This window comes from Rhinoraja longicauda, chromosome 21 (genome assembly GCF_053455715.1).
Source record: "Rhinoraja longicauda isolate Sanriku21f chromosome 21, sRhiLon1.1, whole genome shotgun sequence".
Classification (NCBI taxonomy): Eukaryota; Metazoa; Chordata; class Chondrichthyes; order Rajiformes; family Arhynchobatidae; genus Rhinoraja; species Rhinoraja longicauda.
In genome coordinates this window covers 7,958,752-7,977,872 of record NC_135973.1, presented here as the reverse complement: position 1 = coordinate 7,977,872, position 19,121 = coordinate 7,958,752, and the positions used below count along the sequence as shown (strand labels likewise).

Below are 19,121 nucleotides of genomic sequence, written 5' to 3'. Positions count from 1 at the left end.
TCCATTCTTTCAAGACTGACTCTCGATTGTGGGTGTCCCATCCCTACAACTGTGCGATCAAACCCATAGGAATTTTGGCATGCTTCCGTAAAATGTGCTGAAATTTTTTTATTGTGTCGGAAAATAACAGCAGATGCTGGTACAAATCGAAGGTATCACAAAAAAGCTGGAGTAACTCAGCCGGTCAGGCAGCATCGACCCGAAACGCCACCCATTCCTTCTCTCCTGAGATGCTGCCTGACCAGCTGAGTTACTCCAGCTTTTTGTGATAATTTTTTATTCTTCATTGTGGCAGTTAGTTATCCAGTTTCAATATGAAAGTTTCCTCTTTTAGGATGACATTTGTAGGAAACCAGTTCTTGCAAGTGCTTGGTGGAGTGCGATTTTTAAATTATTTCAGTTATGCAATCTGATATGTAAAATGGTTCTTTACTGTACCCAAAACACTGCATTTACTTTTAAGAAAATCAAATCTAGAACAGAATGTTTATGTGCTTGAATAGTTGACAATGTGCTAATCTGAGCAGCTGAATCATCATCTTCATTTGAGACTATGTTCAGTCCACAAGCATGGAACAAACGGTAGCATTGAAAGGGGGGGGGGGGGGGGGGGAGGACAAGAAATACTGGAATAGATAGAAGTTTTGGGGGGGAGGATCATATTATATTATAGATAAATCTATGGTTTTTGTAGTGCATATACATAAATGGAAGATTCATACTAAACAAAGTTGATGAACCACAGATGTAATTAACCATATGAAAATATGACAGCGAGACAGAAACCTAATTAGGTAAAGGCTAGGAATGTTCCTGAATATAAGGTAATTTGAACATCTCTGGCCCAGTAGAGAAGATAGTATTGCTGGTCTTTTGGAAACAAGCCAGGGCAAGTGGAGAAAATATCAATGGCCGAATATCTAGGAAACATCAATCGTAATATCAAATGGTATATTATTGCCATGGGAAAAGGTATGGGCCACTCCAAGGTAAAAGTAGTCAGTTAGCAAATTGATAATTCAAATTTTGTAATTCCTTTGCAAGTAGAGTAAGGAAGTGATAATAAATATATTTCATAAAACACTGCTTCAGTCGCAAATAAAATATTGCCCTATATTGGACAATGTATCTTAGAAATGCTGTGGGAGATGTTTATGAAAATAATTATGAGGATCAGAGTTGGAGTTATATGGATGGTGTAGAGTTGAGGTTGCTCTTCTAGGATCAAAGGAAGTTCTAAGGAGATCTGAAACTATTTAAAACCATGAAGAGTCTGAGCAGAGTAGATGGAAGGAAACTGTGCTCATTGTTTGAGGGGTGAAGAACCAAGTGTCACCAATGTTGGTGATTATCAAGTGAACAAGTGACATGAGGAATAACAATCACTTGTAATGCACTTTATCAGTGTGTGAAGGAAGCTGGACGAAGATTTGGAAACCAATTTGCCGAGCTATAGGGGACTGGATGGGATTAGATGGATTTTGCATGGAGCTGGTACAAACTTAAATGGCCAAATCACACCTTCCTGGTGCATTTTGGAAGATGTAGCAATGCAACTGGTAGTAACTGTCATGGTTAATCAATGCAGTTTAAAATTTACACTTATGAGAGTTGATCTCTTTTGGATTGCTAGTTTGCTGTTGAATTTGATTATCTACTCGAGTTAACTTTCGGACTGAGTTGAATAAAAAGGGGAAAATACAAATTGGGGGGGGGGGGAATCTGATACCAGCGAGAAAAAATAAAATTGAAATTTAAACTAAACGTGATGTATTGAACTCAAAACAAACTTAGAAACATTTAAAACGTTTACCATTACAGTGCCTATTTAAGTAGCAACGGCTCATAAAGTACTCACCTGGCTGATAAAGCACCACTTATAATATCTGTGGAAGATTCTGCAGTTCTGACATTGGCCTAATCCACTATCTCAAAGCCCACAACACTGGAGTAGAGAAGAGAGTCATACTTGATCCCAAAAGAATTGCAAAGAAGACTAAACAATAAAATGAAAACTAAAGAACAAAATAACATAAAAATAGAAAATGCTGAAAACACTGAGCAGTTCAGGAAACTTGCGTCATTCTGATAAACAACAATGAAAAATTAACTGTACTTCTCTTCACAGATGTTGCTTGTCTTGAATATTTTCAGCATATTACTTTTATTTCTGATTTACGGCATTTAAAGTTGTTTTGCTTTTCAATTTATTATTTATGTCCATTTTTGTTGAGGTAAATACGTTGTAAAGTGAGCATGAATGCTAAATCTGAAGTCACCAGAAAATTGAAACATGGACATTCTTGGTTTGAGAAAACATTTTACCCCCACCCTTACTTATGAGGATTATAGTAGCAACAATATTTGAGCATTGACCATAAGATGCAATTCAGCTCTATCGAAGAGTTCTCTTCATGGCAGCCACTCAAGCTGCAATATAGATAAGGAAAAGAGTCGGAATAGAGCAGGAAGTCAGGATTAATCATAGATGGATGGTTTAAATAGCCATCAACTGCTCTATGGAGTAGTCAGAACAGGTTGAGGTCTGCGATTATCTGCAAGTGGATTACGGATGAACTAGACAAACAGTGCCAGGCCCTGCTATAGGTGGCTTTTGTTCAGATTGAATCTGGCTAACTCAACGACTGTTTCATTGAATAGTAGAACAATGTCACTTTAGATTGCACAGCATTTTACAATCATCAGTATTATGATTCTTGTTGAATTGAGCACTAGAACCAAAGATACTAGACTAGAACTTTGTTAGTGGGATTTCCATTTTTATGCAAGTAATCTGCTGAGAACATTGATGTGTACAAACATAATTGGGATGTAATAAAGGAACTGAAGATGCCGGTTTATACCAAAGATGGACATAAAATGCTGGAGTAACTCAGTGGGTCAGGCAACATCTCTGGAGAAAATGGATAGGTGATGTTTTGGGTCAGGAGAAAGGATGGGAATTGTCCTTTTTTCTGTTGGAAATCTAATAAACGTCAGATGCTAGAAATTTGAAATAAAAGCAGAAAATACTGGAAAAACCCAGCTGGCGACAGGTCCCAGACCTGAAACATTAACTACATTTTCCACAGATGCTCCCTGACCAGCTACGTTTTCTCAGTATTTTCTATTTTTATTTGTTTGCCATTAGAAACATAGAAAGTATGTGCAGGAGTAGGCCATTTGGCCCTTCGAGCCAGCACCATGATCAATATGATCATGGCTGATCATCCAGAATCAGTACCCCATTCCTGCTTTTTCTCCATATCCCTTGATTCTGTTAGCCCTAAGAGCTATATCTAACTCTCTCTTGATTACATGGGTTAGCTTTTGTTAAGAAATGTGTGTAGGCATTGTATGTCTCTATAATTACTGCTTAAAAAATGTAGATTATTTTCTCTTAGCTCTCTCTAGGCCTTTAATACCAAAGATCACCCTGTATCAACTAACACTTCCTGTAATGCGCTGAATCAATTTCCTTCCTCAATGCATTGTTCTGAAGTTAGTTATGAATTTTCACCACTTCCCATGTTCTATTAATTTTTTTCACCAAATGTGCATGTCTGACATTAGCTAGATATATTAGCTACATATATTAGCTATGTCTAAAATATATTTTGGTTAATATATTTTGGTTAATATATTTTGGTTAATCTCTACTTTCATTAAAAATTACTTTTTGGTAAAAAAATAATTTTAGTGTAAACAGGATCATGGTCTACTAATCTAGGTCCAGATCTCATATGTCTTAAACCTTAATATCTTTCATATAACTTTGTCAACCTTTTCTTGAATAACCACCTAGCTGCCCTAAATTCATTCCAATAATATTAATTTTACTCCTTTGGAAGTAATTCTATTATATGTAAGTAATTGTGCATTTGGAACAGAGAGGCATTGCATTGTTGTTTTTTGGAAGCTTATTTTTAACATGACTATCTGAACAAAGTACTTGAATGTGGATAGAAATAAACCAGGCCTCACATTGGATAGCTTTTGTACTAAAACAGATACATTACCAGGATATAAGAAAATAACTGCAGATGCTGGTACAAATCGATTTATTCACAAAATGCTGGAGTAACTCAGCAGGTCAGGCAGCATCTCGGGAGAGAAGGGATGGGTGACGTTTCAGGTCGAGACCCTTCTTCAGACTGATGTCAGGGGGACGGGACAAAGGAAGAATATAGGTGGAGACAGGAAGATAGAGGGAGATCTGGGAAGGAGGAGGGGAAGGGAGGGACAGAGGAGCTATCTGAAGTTGGAGAAGTCGACGTTCATACCACCGGGCTGCAAACTGCCCAGGCGAAATATGAGGTGCTGCTCCTCCAATTTCCAGCGGGCCTCACTATGGCACTGGAGGAGGCCCATGACAGAGAGGTCAGACTGGGAATGGGAGGGGGAGTTAAAGTGCTGGGCCACCGGGAGATCAGTTTTGTTAATGCGGACCGAGCGCAGGTGTTCAGCGAAGCGATCGCCGAGCCTGCGCTTGGTTTCGCCGATATAAATAAGTTGACATCTAGAGCAGCGGATGCAATAGATGAGGTTGGAGGGGGTGCAGGTGAACCTCTGTCTCACCTGGAAAGACTGCTTGGGTCCTTTGATGGAGTTGAGGGGGGAGGGAAAGGGACAGGTGTTGCATCTCGTGCGGTTGCAGGGGAAAGTGCCCGGGGTTGGGGTGGTTTGGGTAGGAAGGGACGAGTGGACCAGGGAGTTACGGAGGGAACAGTCTCTGCGGAACGCAGAGAGGGGAGGGGATGGGAAGATATGGCCAGTGGTGGGGTCCCGTTGTAGGTGACAGAAATGTTGGTGGATGATATGTTGGATCCGCTGGCTGGTGGGGTGGAAGGTGAGAACGAGGGGGATCCTGTCCTTGTTGCGAGTGGGGGGAGGGGGAGCAAGAGCGGAGCTGCGGGATGTAGAAGAGACCCTAGTGAGAGCCTCATCTATAATGGAGGAGGGGAAGCCCCGTTTTCTGAAGAAAGAGGACATCTCGGAAGCCCTAGTGTGAAACATTGCCAGGATAAATTGACAAGAGGCATGTGATATCAATGACCTCGGCGTTACAGTGACATTCAATGGAATTCACAAATCGTTCCCCAAAAATTTGAGATGCGGATTAAAATTCCATCTTAAGGAATTTACATTGACAACATTTTTGTTTTTTTATTTCAAATTTCCTCTTTGCCATGTCTTCTCCAGCCTGATGACATGTGACCAGATGCGCACTTCATTTGCAAAGCATTTTCTCTTGCACACTGCATTGCACTAGCCATAGCCATCTCTTACACCGGCTCCTTAAAGTAATTCTTTAATCCACTTCCATTTAGTGGCCATATTCTAACCCATTACCCTCTTGAACTCCGACACCACTTTTCTCCCATGAACCTTGATTTTCGAATCTTATTCCTTTCTGTGTTATTCCCACACTTTTCTAATCCATGAGCATCCATCTTCAGTGTCTAATGTTGTCTTTAGCTGTTAAGTAATGGCAGTAGGTCATTTTGCAGATAACTTTGCTTAATATGGGAGAAAAATGTCACATGGAAATGCATCTCCACTTATGACATGGGATTTAGTTTTTTAGTTTAGTTTAGAGATACAGCACGGAAACAGGCCCTTCGGCCCACCAAGTCCGCACTGACCATCGATCCCCGCACATTAACACTATCCTACTTCTAGGGACAATTTACGCATACACCAAGTCAACTAACCTACATACCTGTACGTCTTTGGAACGTGGGAGGATACCGAAGATCTCAGAGAAAACCCACAGTCACAGACCCGGGTCTCCGGCGCTGTAAGGCTGCAACTCTACTGCTGCGCCACCATGCAGCCCAATTTGTCGAGAAAATTTGCATAATGGAAAATCGCAATGCAGATGGTTCTCTGAGAGCACATTCTTCCATAATATGTTATCTTGAATCAGATTCTCTTTTTTGCATACTTTGCCCAACCTGCCTCTATTACTTTATCCAGCTGATAAAGTGTTAATTCTAAATACGAGCATTTCATTTCAAAGCACTAGTGTTTCATACCTCATTAAATTGTTCGATGGTGTAGAAGGGTTAGATAAAATTGAATATTGGCATTGTGTCTTTTATGAATAGAGTGGCTGTACATGGTATGCTCATTTTTTCAGTAATTACTGTGATTAAAAATGTAATTGCAGTCAAATCGAAACCTTGCAGCATTTGCCAAAATGTTGAATGAGGGACGTTGAATGAGATAGATTTTTAAACTATTTCTGCATGTCAAACCATTATAACCTTTATAGAGAAACAGTTAAAATGTGCCTCAGGTTTTATTTGAAGGGTATTTGTAGTATAAAAATGTTTTGCCAAGGAGCAGCAAATACTGGCATTCGTGAGAAGGATTTTTTTTTGGTGCATGAAAGATGACCACTGTTCATTACTTTTTCATGTATTTATACCGTTGGACTGAATAGTTCCTGGAATGACACTTGTGGTTGGCAACTAATTAATCATTTTAATCTATTTTACTTTCTGACCAAAATGATGAAACCTAAAAATATTTATCTGAAAAATTTACTATGATTTAATGTTTTTTATATGTTAAAAATGCTTTATATTCTGTTAAAATAGCTGGATTTTTTCCAGAGAAATTTAATAACAACGATTTAGCAATATAAAACATGGTTCTTTTATATAATGCAGTTTAACAATAATTTTAAAAATGATTGAACTATGCATGAGAATCTTTGAGGGATCCAAAGCCAGCCAGCAATTTATAGGAACAGGGTGTGTTTTGCTCCATTGTATCTAAGTTGGCCTTTTCCTAAAGATACCTAAAATGAGCCATACTACCCTTCTACCTACCAATGCATCCTTTAATTTTCTTTGTCATAAAAAATGTATCAATTTTTCCCCCCAAGTAATATTTATCTTAACTCCCCAAAGTCCTGTACTGCTTACAAATCAACAGAAAGATTATAAAGAAATGTGAGATGAATATTTTCACAAATTGCTTTGCAATAGATCTTGCTGAATAGTGCAATATTTCCCCTCTGGTTTTCGTCACATATTCTAGTTGTGATTTGGAGTTTTTCTTATTGAAATCTGTGTTTATCTTGCTAAGAAATCACCTCCAGAGTTTGGCAATGCAGTTTGTCGGGGGTTGGTGATAGCAGACACAAAATCAAAAGATTTGGGGGGAAATGGGCGATCTGGAGACCTAGCACAAAAGTCGATGAGATTCAAGATCATCCTAAATCTTATTGCCTGGCAAAGAATTGAAGGGCCACATGACATTGTTCTCTCCTTAGGTCCTTTGTGTAATTTAAAAAAACACAGTTCTCAGCTCATTCACTAATGGAATTAATGCAGGTAAGAGGGCTTAGTATGGCCAGGCATGATGGGCAGGTGTATGGGGTCTCGGGACTTGCTTCTATCCGGTATCCCTCTGTGAACATCAGCCAGGATTGAAATCTGTGCTTTTCTGCCTCAGTAACATCAACTTGTAAAACTTTCGTCCCCTTGGTCTCTTAATTTTCTTTCTGTGCTTCTCAGTAAGTTTTACAAGCAGCCATAGTACTTTCTTTAAGACTACACAACAAGCAAAAATTGTTACATGAAATACTTGGAGAACTATGGCTTCTGTGTGAAAATTAAACAACAGGTGCTGGTAATCAGAAATAGAGCACTGGAAACACTCAGCATATTTTGCAGTAACATACAGTGGAGAGATAAACAGGGTTAAGTTTTGGATCAATGATCTTTCATTTGGTTCCAAAATCTGTAGTGTATTAACTTTCAATTACCGCTCAATTGATTGTCATGTCTACTGCAGTTTTCTGCTTTTGGTTCTCTCTCTTTTGCCTAACCCAGTTCTTATGGAGTTGATTTGAGTTGCTTGGGAAAATACTGGATATATTTTTATTTTAGGCAAAGAAAATTAAAGGATGAAAGGTAGTGTGGCTCACTTTAGATATCTTTAGCAAAAGGCCAACTTGGATACAATGAGACCACTCACATCCTGGCTTATACAGGATAACCTGGTAGGTTGATTATTGTCGTCCCAACAGACTAATGAATTGACCAAAGATTTGTTTTCTCTTTATGCATTTGTGTAATTTGTGTAATGGAAAATAACTAGGTGTTTTTGACGGTAGAGTAAGGACATTAAATTGCCATTGTTAGTCGAGCTGTTGTTTTACAGCGCGAGTAACTTGAGGGAGCTGATAAAAATGTGGCAAGAATTTAAAATGGGATGGGAAGTATCAGGGGACAAACACAAACTTAAAAGATGGGATTCCAAGGAAAGCCAAGTGCAAATAGTTTGGTATGGGGAAAGTAGTGTTTATCCAGAGATAGGGATCTGAAGTCTGCTGAAAAAAGAGTAGCGAGTTGGACAATATTGAAAACAGTTCTTGACGCACTCGCCACGAGCACAGTTTGGTAAGAATTAGTATACTTAAAAGTGTGAGATGTTGGCCAAAACAGTTTTAAGAATTCTGCACTGAAGTAGGGAAGGACTGGGGAGAAAGACTATGGACTAAGAATGTAAATTAAAGACAATAAATCTTGAACACATCTATGGAGATTGTTGGAGTTGGCATTTTAGGTGGAAGACATTTTATCAGAAATACTGCTTCATGCATTGAATGACTGAGCACTAAGTTTTTATTCAAGGCATTGGTGAAATTGGCTTTCAGAGGTAACAAAATGGTTTTGCAGTAATATTTTCCCTATGTATTCTGTTTCTCGCCTTGACCAATCAAGCAAAGGAAATTAAAGTATAGAAGAGGTCTGGTGAAAATAAAGATGAAAGTAGATAGCCAATCAATAAATCAGAGGGGGGAAAGTAAATTTAAATTGTACTAAAGTATAGAACTTTCAGCAGTTAATTCCTTGGCATATTAAATATCAGGAAAGTGCAAAAATAAAAATGCTAAAATTGCATTCAAATATACATTTGAAGATGTTTTAATTGGTCAGACATGGGCTTTACTGCAGCTAGACACATCAGCCACAAATTGTTTGATCGTCTATTTCAGTTGTTGGAAAAGTGCAGAATGGTTAGTTCACCGATGCAGAATTCTAGTTCACATGTATGTATTATCAACATAAGCAATTGTCCGTGTTCATTTTTTTAAAGGGAAGGTTAGCGGAGAGCTTGACCTATGGACAACTGCCTTTCCTGATCAATTTTAATGTGTTGGTTGATTAACAGAATTAAACTTAAATACTGTATGCTGTTTGTTCATGATTACAGATTTTCCTTAACAAATATCTTATCTCTGTTAAAATTAGCCCTGCCTTTTCCTTGTCCATCAAGCGCATCATCTTTGAATTTGCTTCCCTGTGTAATACAAAAATATCTACCATGGAAACTCCTCATCACATCTAATTTCCTTGCTTAATTAATATCCATCAATCATGGCTGCAATAAAGCTGGCACATATTCATACTCCCTTGAATCTAAGAATTGAGTCTCATAATCTGTCATTGCTACTTTATTAGATTTTTCATATTCCGTTTTCCTAACAACTTTGTAACCATTGTATGCCTTTTCAGAAAAAAACATCTGTGTCTCACCACTTTGATGCAACAGCAGGGCTTGCTGGAGTTCTTCAGAGGACAGTTAAGAGTCAACTATCATGTGGAGCTGCAGGCACACACTCTTAACTGTTTACAAAAAAAGGAGCTTTATCCCAAAGGTACATATGATAATCTTGTTAGAATTTTGGAAGAACATAACACTGGGCATTTTCACTGGTACCAGTCTTAAAATCTCTACCCCAGCTAGTTAAAATAAATTCAAGTTATCAATACCTTGGTGGAGTTTGTATTGTCAATTATACCAGCCTTGGTGGAGTTTGTATTGTCAATTATACCAGGCAGATAGATGTATGAATATACCTGTTCTTTCCATGTTGTTCCTTGCTTCTTTAACAGAATATGGTTGATCGCACTCCATTTTAATTTCTTAGGATTTTAGCTGCAAGGTAAAATTAAAAGACAAAATTTGTTTATAATTAGGTTACAAAATATAAGATTTCCCTTGTTTAAGTAATGCAGTTGATATTCTTGCAACAAATGTACATGTTAAATTCACTCTGATTCTGAATCTTTCCCTTTTTTGTTTCAGAATACGGTTATTTTAAGATGATTTTCATAGATGAACATCTACCAAATGCCTGGTGACCAATCCTGGACAGATTGCATTTCCTCAAAATGAGTAAATCTCGGATCTTCCAGTTCTGTGGCATTCTGGCCTGTGTATTTATGATTCTGTTGATCATATTTTATTGGGATGATGTTGGAACAGCTCATTTCTATTTGCACACAGCTTTCATAAGAATCCAGGCCACACATCCTACCATGTCAAACCAAAACCAAGACCTTTCAAATTCCAAAAAGACAGCAGGGGAGAGAATAACCAGTTCCGAGGCTACTATTATTCAGGATAATTTGGAATTAATGTATTTGGAAAACACAAAAGGATACAAAGGGGAAGAAAGTTCCCCTAAAATGGAACAAGGCTTCCATGAAATATTTCAGCCTAAATTTGATGAAAAGGACTTTGAGATGAAAATCAATTCTGCAAAAACCAGCAATGAATTAGAACAAATACAGAATGAGAGGAGGCAGAAAATTGAAGATGCTTGTAGTGACTCCAGTATCATGTTCTCAGGAAAAAATAGGAAATTTGAAGATATTCCAAATAAAGAATTGGACCATCTAATTGTGGATGATCGACATGGGATTATTTACTGTTATGTACCAAAAGTAGCCTGTACTAATTGGAAACGAATCATGATTCTATTAAGTGAAAGTCTTTTAAAGCAAGGCATTCCGTATCACGATCCATTGGAAATCCCCAGGGTCCTTGTGCACAACTCCACCAGCCATTCCACCTTTAGTAAGTTCTGGAGACGCTATGGGAAATTCTCAAAACAGCTAATGAAGATCAGACTGAAAAAGTACACCAAGTTTCTCTTTGTGCGTGATCCATTTGTAAGACTGATTTCTGCATTCCGCAGCAAGTTTGCAGTTCAGAATAATGATTTTTACAATCGATTTGCAAGACAAATGCTACAACTGTATGCTAATTATACCGACACACCGCTAACTGTTGATGAAGCTTTCTCTGAGGGAATCAAGCCCACCTTCATTAACTTCATTCAATATTTGTTGGATCCTCAGACTGAGAAAGAGCTGCCTTTTAATGAACACTGGAGGCAGGTATATAGGCTGTGTCACCCCTGTCAAATAAATTATGATTTTATTGGAAAATTAGAGGGTTTGGATGAGGATGCCAGTTACTTACTTAAATTGCTAAAGGTGGAGAAGCTTGTTCAGTTCCCTTCCAGCTCACGGAACCAGACAGTTGCTAGTTGGGAGCATGACTGGTTTGCAAAAATTCCAGTTGCTTGGAGGAGAAAACTGTATGAAATTTACAAGCCTGACTTCGTTGTCTTTGGTTATCCCAAACCAACAAATTTATTACTTGACTAATCTCAAAGAAGCACTAATTGCCTTAACGTTAAATGGGTTTTCAGTTAATGCATCGTGGAACTCCTTTCAGACTGCCTCTTGTCAAAAGCAAGTTGAAATTTCTCTGGATTGTTGTGCTATCATGGCATATTGATTTGCATCACAAAGCAAAATTCTTCATCTTGCTCCATATAATCTCTAAACACGAGAAATATTTTTATAATGACAAGTTGTCCTCATTGACAAATAGAAACTTAACCTGATAACCTTGGGTTTCTAAATCTGCTAGATGGTGGAGAAAAGACAATTGGTATTTAATACGGTCCCAAATGTAATACAGTAAGAGCCTCACTGTTATACCGGGTTGTTAGACGTTAATAACTCAGACATTGAGGTCTGAAGCAATCTTTCTAGTGTGCTTTGGATTTGGGTTATTAGAATTATTATCAGACCAATACTGGGAAAATAATTTAGGCTTTATCAATATCTGATTGCTGTTATGATATTGATTCTGTTTTTTTAAATATCCCCATACAAAAAGATTTTAAAAATCAAGTATGGGGACCATGGATTTATTTACTTAATTTGTTTTCTGTTGTATCTTCTGTCTGGATGATCTGTATAATATTATTTGACCCCTCCATAGGTTTTTTTTGTTTAAAGTCTAATACTGCATAACCTCTATCTTTCACGCAGTTGATATAACTTCAAAGTGATCTCATGGGAAAATTGAGGTAATTGTTTCTGTTAAAATATCCTTCGGAGCCTACTGTGCAATATTGAGTTAACTAAATGTAACCTTATAGGCAATTATTTTATTTCTACTAAAATATAAGGGGTGCATACAATGCTGTTTGTAGCCATTGTGCTTGGAAAAGTATAAAAAAATCAAAGTTATGTGTCTTGAATTATCCCACTGGAGTAAATATATTTTGCACGTACTTAAGGTGGTGTCAAATTTCAGTTAGTTGAGCTACTGGCCCTAGTCAAAATATTGACTAATGGAAATTATTCATTTATGGGCCAAAGCAATGGATTGACAATTACAGAAGAGTGTGTTTCATTTTAGAAGATTTTTGTACATTGAAGTAGTTCAAAACTCTTGAACAACTTACTTTAAAAGATGGTCAGAAAGGGAATATAAATTAGGTTATTATTTTTTTTACTGTAGTTTTACTTTTCCTAATTTGGAATCTGTCTTGGGCAAGGATAATTTTAGCCTTAATCAAAGCCCTGATAATTTGGAGCTCTGTTCCAATTCTTTTAAGTATATAATGACAACTTTGATTTTCGTGGAGAATGACTGTCCTATGAAGTAGGCCGGAGAAAATATTAAAGGATGCAAAGGAAAAATTAGTAGATAGTTCTGTTGTAAGGCGTGTTTCCACAATGTGAATTGGATATAATGTAATCGATGAATTAGTAAACAGTATTTGCTTCATGCAGGCCTACCATTGGTTACCATGCGATTTCAATCTAAAACTAGAAAACCACTTAAAAACTTATTTGGAAATTGGCAAGCAGAAAAATAAATGTTTCCATATAACATCCATGCAGCAATCAGACACTGATGTCTTTAAGCACAGAGTTTAGGTTTAGATTTATTATTGTCACGTGTACCGAGGTACAGTGAAAGGCCTTGTTTTGCATGCTATCCAAACAGATCAGATATACCATGCATAAATACAATCAAGTCAAACTCAAGTACAATAGGACGAGCAAAGGGGGGATACAGAATGCGGAATATTATTCTCGGCATTGTAGCACAACAGTTCCACAGACACAGTCCAATGCCCCCAATTGGATAGAGGTGAATCGGGCAATACCCTAGCTGATTGAAGGACCATTCAGAGACCTGGTAACAGAAAGGAAGATGCCGTTCCGAAGTCTGGCGGTGTGGGCTGCTGCATTCACCGTAGTAAGCCTTTGAATTCAATGAGAATTTTTCTATTGACACTTAACAACGTAACATACAGGTTTTTAGTATTTTTAGCCTGCAGTAACATAAATAAACAATGGTTCAATGGTTCTTGTCACATACCGAGGTATGACATTTCAGTAAGTTCAGTAAAATATTTCTAAACATGAGCACAAGCACACTTAAGTACAAGACTTATAATTGTTTAAAAGACCTTTTCCTTGAAAATCCTGTGGGTAAACATAACTTTGTTATGGCCGGTCTGAAACTCACAAGCCCCCCAATCCCCTTTCTGGAAACAATTCGCACAATTGTTTTTATAATGTGATTTTCCTTAACATGAGATTTCTTAGGCATACAACTATCACATTGTAGCAGAACTATCTGTATTTGAAAAATAGGTCAAAATGATCAGACACTGATAAAGAATGAGATTGCAATGGAGAATAAAGATTGCAATGGAGAATAAGGAACTGAGTTAAACAGCATCTTTCTTTATGGTAGAAGATACTGCACTCCCAGTAATACAAGGAGAGGAATTAAATATTATCTCAATTATTTAATGAATTAGCCCTCTGGGCCTTGGATATTAAAATAAATGAATGCAATGGTTGTAGTCTTCCAAAAATCCTTAGATTCTCGAGAAGTCTCAGAAAATTGGAAAACTACCAATGTGACATTTTTATTCAACCAGGGTGATAGGCAATAAGTGGTTACAGATCAATTCACCTAATATTAATTGTGGGAAATATGCTACAAATCATTAAGGAAGTAGTTTTAGTTTAATTTAGAAATACAGCGTAGACAAGTCCTTCGGCCCACCAAGTCCACGCTGACCAATGATCACTATACCACCCTACACCCTAGGGGTAATATACAGAAGCCAATTAACCTACAAACTTTCATGTCTTTGGAATATGGGAGGAATCCGTAGCACACCAAGGAGGTCACAGGGAGAATGTACAAACCCAGTACAGACAACACCTATAGTTAGAATTGAACCCAGGTATCTGGCTTTGTCAGGCAGCAAATCTACCACGGTGCCATCTTAGCACATAGTACTAGCAGAATATTTGGAAAGTCATCAATCTAATCAAGCAAATTTAGCCTAGCTTTGTAAGTGGAAAAGTAAATGTTTGATAAAATTATTGGAATTCATTGAGGAAATAGCAACCCGAGTCATTAGAGGGGAGCAAGTAGATGTGATTTATTTAAATGTGCAAAAAGCTTTTGACATGTGATAGAATCTTACTTTGCAGAATAAGAGCTGATGGGGCAATTTATTCGCATGGATTAAAAAGAGAAAATGTTGGAAACATTCAGCAAGTCAGACAGTATCTATAGACACAGAGACAGATGATGTTTCGGATTTGGAACTTTTTGCCAGATTTGGGGAAAGAGAAGTCCAAGTTTGTTTTCAGCGGAGGAAAGAGATGGCATGGGTAGAAGAGGCAAGGCCAAATGGGTTGTTGGAAGCAGTTAAAGTAGCAATTACCAATACATCATGCTTCTTTGTGTAACATGTTTTTAATCACGAGGCTGTGGAACATGCCAGCAGACCAGATTATATGATTAGAACAAAAATACGGCCAAAGTGATGGCAGACAGAAATGGCCAGTTCTGAACCGGAAAAAAAAGAGCAGTCATCTAAAGTTGGAGAACTTGATATTAAGCCCAGAAGACCGCAATGTGCTCAAACAAAAGAGGTGTTAATTTTCAAGCTTACTCTGGGTCCTATAACATTGCACAATAAGTGGGATGGTAAATTAAAATGGCAGGCAACCAAAAGCTCAGGGTGACTCCTACAGACTGAACACAGGGGCTGTGCAAATGATCATCCAATCTCCACTTGGTTTCTCCAATGTAGAAGGGGGCCATATTGTGAACACTGAATGCAGTGAGCTAGATTGAAATGTAGGCTTACATTTATATGCTACCTGTCATGTTTTTTCATGACGATGGAGTAATTCACAAAACGTTATTATTGAAGTACAGAAAACTTGGCACCTAATTTATGCACTGTTCCCACATGCACGAACATAATTTGATCTTCTTTAATAATGTTGAGTAATGTTAGCCAAGATGGCAGAGACCACCTCTGTCCTTTGCATGGCATTTATTTTTATTAAAAATCTACCTTGGAGTGTAGATGCGTTTGGCTTACTGTCTCATGTGGAAGACTGTTTCTGAAGTTTAGTTCAGGACAGCTCCCTTAGTTCTGCATTCAGGTGTCAACATAGATTATTGTGCTAAGTGAATAGACTACGAGTTGATTTCACCACTTTCTGTCTCTGGTGAGAGTATTATCAACAGGGTCATGCCTACCATTGCTACCATGCCTACCATCATCCAAAGGGCATTATCTCTGGCAGTGTAGCATTCTATCAATGTTGATTTCCATATTACTTTGTTCTCATCTCTGGCAAGGTATGGCACTCCATGTGACTTAATATTTCTACTGAGCCAAGCTTAACTCACGAGTGATGTGTTCATCAGAAATGCCTTGAAAGCCAAAAATTTCATTGTCGGAGCAAGTGATTTTAAACTGCAAAACTAATCTACAAGTAACAGAATTGTCCATTAATTTACGCAAATTAAAAAGGCGTGATACATCATCCAACCAAATTGAATCGGTGCTTAAGACTTTAATGTCTACTCCTAAATGCATTTCTCAATTTGATTAAAGTTTTTCAGTGGGTTGGTGCAAACTTTTTAATCTAAAACTCTTTAATAAGAATTGCAGGGTTAGTTAGGATGCTCTGCGAGCAAGCGACATATGTAACCAGAGTCTGCCAATTTTGCAAGAATTTGCTGTTTCAAACAGGCAATTTCTGACACAATCACTTCATGTTGTCAATCCATCAGACCTTCTGTGGAAGAAAGTGTGCTCCAGAAGCACAAAACTACTTTCAGAGTGCAAATTGTTTAAAGCTTACAATATATTTAACTAGATCATTGTCTACACCACAATTCCGGTTTGGCTGGGAAAGGCAATCTTAAATTGCAGGCCCTTGCGATTGAAAAGGAGGAGGTTTATAGATTACTTTTAATGGGTGGGGGTAGTGGGGTTTGGTGAGGAAGAAAGCTTTGCTTTGTGTGGAAAGTCAAGCCAAAAATCTGCTATGATTGCTTCATAGCTGTAATCATCTTTTTCCTTGACTTACTCTCGAAAGTAAAAATACCTCCACTCTGACTACTGACATATTTTTAATTGACAAGTGAAAGTGATAATGTGGGAGTCACAAATCAACTGGTATGAAACTATTCTTTCAATTAGTTAATGGGCTTCAGATGTGCAATTAAATATGCTGCAAATATTGAAGGAACTTTGGTAACAATTGCTAGTTACTTTTTTGCCTGGTCTCAAAATCTATTCAGCTGTCTCTAATGCCAGCTGCTGTTTATGTTATGCATAGATAATATTTTCCAGTGATATGTGAGTGCAGCAAACTTTTTTCATACTCTGCCTATTCTTCTCCGCCCTTTTCCCCATCGTATCCAAATGATACCTTTGCAATCGGCCAAACTCCAAAGAGAAAACACAATAAAATTTGATACTGCAGGTTTAGATTAATTGAAGACTGGGATTAAAAGGGTGGTGGCTGGTAATATGATATTGACTAATGACAGAAAAGAATTCAAGCAAACGGTTGTTAATTATACTGGACATTTGATATTTTTCCATGGTTTGTGTGTGTATTTATTTTACATGTATGACTTGGACTTCAGGATTTAATTTCAAAGTGTGTAGGTGCCTTGGAAATCTATTGAACAGTGGGGATAGTCATAGGAGGATGTTGACTGGTCAAATGAACGAAACCTGGGAGATAAAATCTAATGTGTAGAAGCATAGTGATTCATTATGCTAGAGGGAATGTGAACTAAATTGCCCATGTTTGTAGAGCATGCAGGAATAGTAAATGGTGGGGAGGAAGGGTTTTACGGAACTAATTAAGTTATCTGGAAAATTGTGGTCAATTCCGAACTGTTGTTGGGAAAATTGCTGTGTTTTGAGAGTACAGTGGAGGTTTAGAGTCAAGCATGTGAGATCTTAGTTCTTTGGAAAAGTTGGAATGTTCTCTTTAGCATGGATGGTTAATAGGAAAATTTGGACATATATGCAGAATGTGGAGCATTGAAATGTGTAAAATATGGGAGATGAGATTTAATGTAGGGAAGTGTAGTGATTCATCATTAGGAAGAATGTGAACAAAATTGGCTGTTTAATCTATCAAAACCCTTGGAAAGCGTATAGTAAGCCAAATTGTTGATAGAGCATGTGTTCTAAAGAGAACAGTCACAGCAATACTACACAACTAAAATATCACATGCCTATTATATATCTTGCTGACCCTCTCAAGCCACAACTCAATAGAGCGAGAGTGGGGCAGGCAAAATGGGACTATGCTGTGTCATTATAATGTCATTTGTTAACGTGCATTTTTGGTCATGTGCTTTTTTTGCTCTCTGATTTTTGAATTTCCACAGCTGTTTTGGTTTTCGCAGTGTTGCTACATTCAGCATGCTTGTTTTCCTCCTACAATGGAACATCTCTTATTTATAACATTCCACTTTTAGTAAAGTTCTAAAAATCTTCACGTTTTCATGATACCATATGGTCTAAACCATGTAATTGAGTCACTTCATCTAATTTAATTTTTTTTATAACAGTGTGATTATACCTCACAATCAGGAGAAAAAAGTAAAACTAACAGGCAGCTTTAAGTTTATAGATGTGATTGAAGATCTGTTAAAGACAAATTGTTAATTATTAAACAATTCTTCTAATCAATGCTATGACCTGTTCTTGGAAATGTTCCAGTAACAGAATTAGTAAAAATTCTCATTAACTTTCTGGAGAATGGGGTGTTTTTTTTAAAGAAATAAAATTAAATTGAACTACTTCAGAATCTCCAGATATTTCAAAATATTGTATTTACTTGTAACTGTTAATGATTGTGCTAACTCCAAAAATCATTGTACTTCAGTCTTTCATTCACCAGAGTAAAAATCTGAGTTCACTCATGTTGAACATATTTCACATACTTGTTAAAGTGTTGAGACTAAACTGATATGTGAATACATTTTGTTATTGATTCAGAGACCAGATGTGATTTTTTTTTAAACTTTTAAAAAAGGTATTAGAGTGTGTGCACTTTGGAGATTAAAAGGTACATTTCTGGTGCCTGGTCAATGTGCTACTTGCATGTACAGCATTGTATCTCCTCCATTTGACGTGAAGTTCCATCAATGTTTAAGATGATGTTTTTAAAAAGGGAAGTTTTGGATCTTTGTGTAATTTGAAACTTTTGGAGCTTTAATCGATAATGGCAATGTTCATGTTATGAAATTACATGTTTATTTTTAACTTTGTTGCTTTTTTAAAAAACATTCGTTATTATTTATTCTGTTCCAATCTCTGAAGTAAGGTGGTCACATCCAGGTGAGTGACTACAAATGGACTGGGAACATATGAAATGGAACTTTAAGATCAAACATGAAAACATATGCATATTCTGCAGCTCTTTACAAAACTGCTATTTATAATTTTTTTATCGTCAGTAGAATAGAAATAGTGACCATTAATTTCTTTGGCTTGTACTCAAAAGATGGCAAAAATTGCTATTATTTTTCTTTGAGTTTTGCATTTCTATAAAAATGGGCAAAAAGTGAAATATGCTGTTCAGTCTAGATGTTTTTGTAAACTTGTTATTGTCTTGTAGTAAATTGTGCAATAAAACACC

At 37.1% G+C, this 19,121-nt stretch overlaps 1 protein-coding gene across 1 annotated transcript in view; it reads left to right on the top strand.

Moving 5' to 3' along the window:
* Positions 1-19,121, top strand: part of LOC144603897 (carbohydrate sulfotransferase 12-like) — a 21,209-nt gene extending 2,088 nt beyond the window's left edge. Inside the window, exons 2-3 of the mRNA XM_078417695.1 lie at positions 9,537-9,679; positions 10,111-19,121. Coding sequence (XP_078273821.1) covers positions 10,197-11,480 — 1,284 coding nt within the window. The 5' untranslated portion in view covers positions 9,537-9,679; positions 10,111-10,196 and the 3' untranslated portion in view covers positions 11,481-19,121. The remainder of the gene's footprint in view (positions 1-9,536; positions 9,680-10,110) is intronic.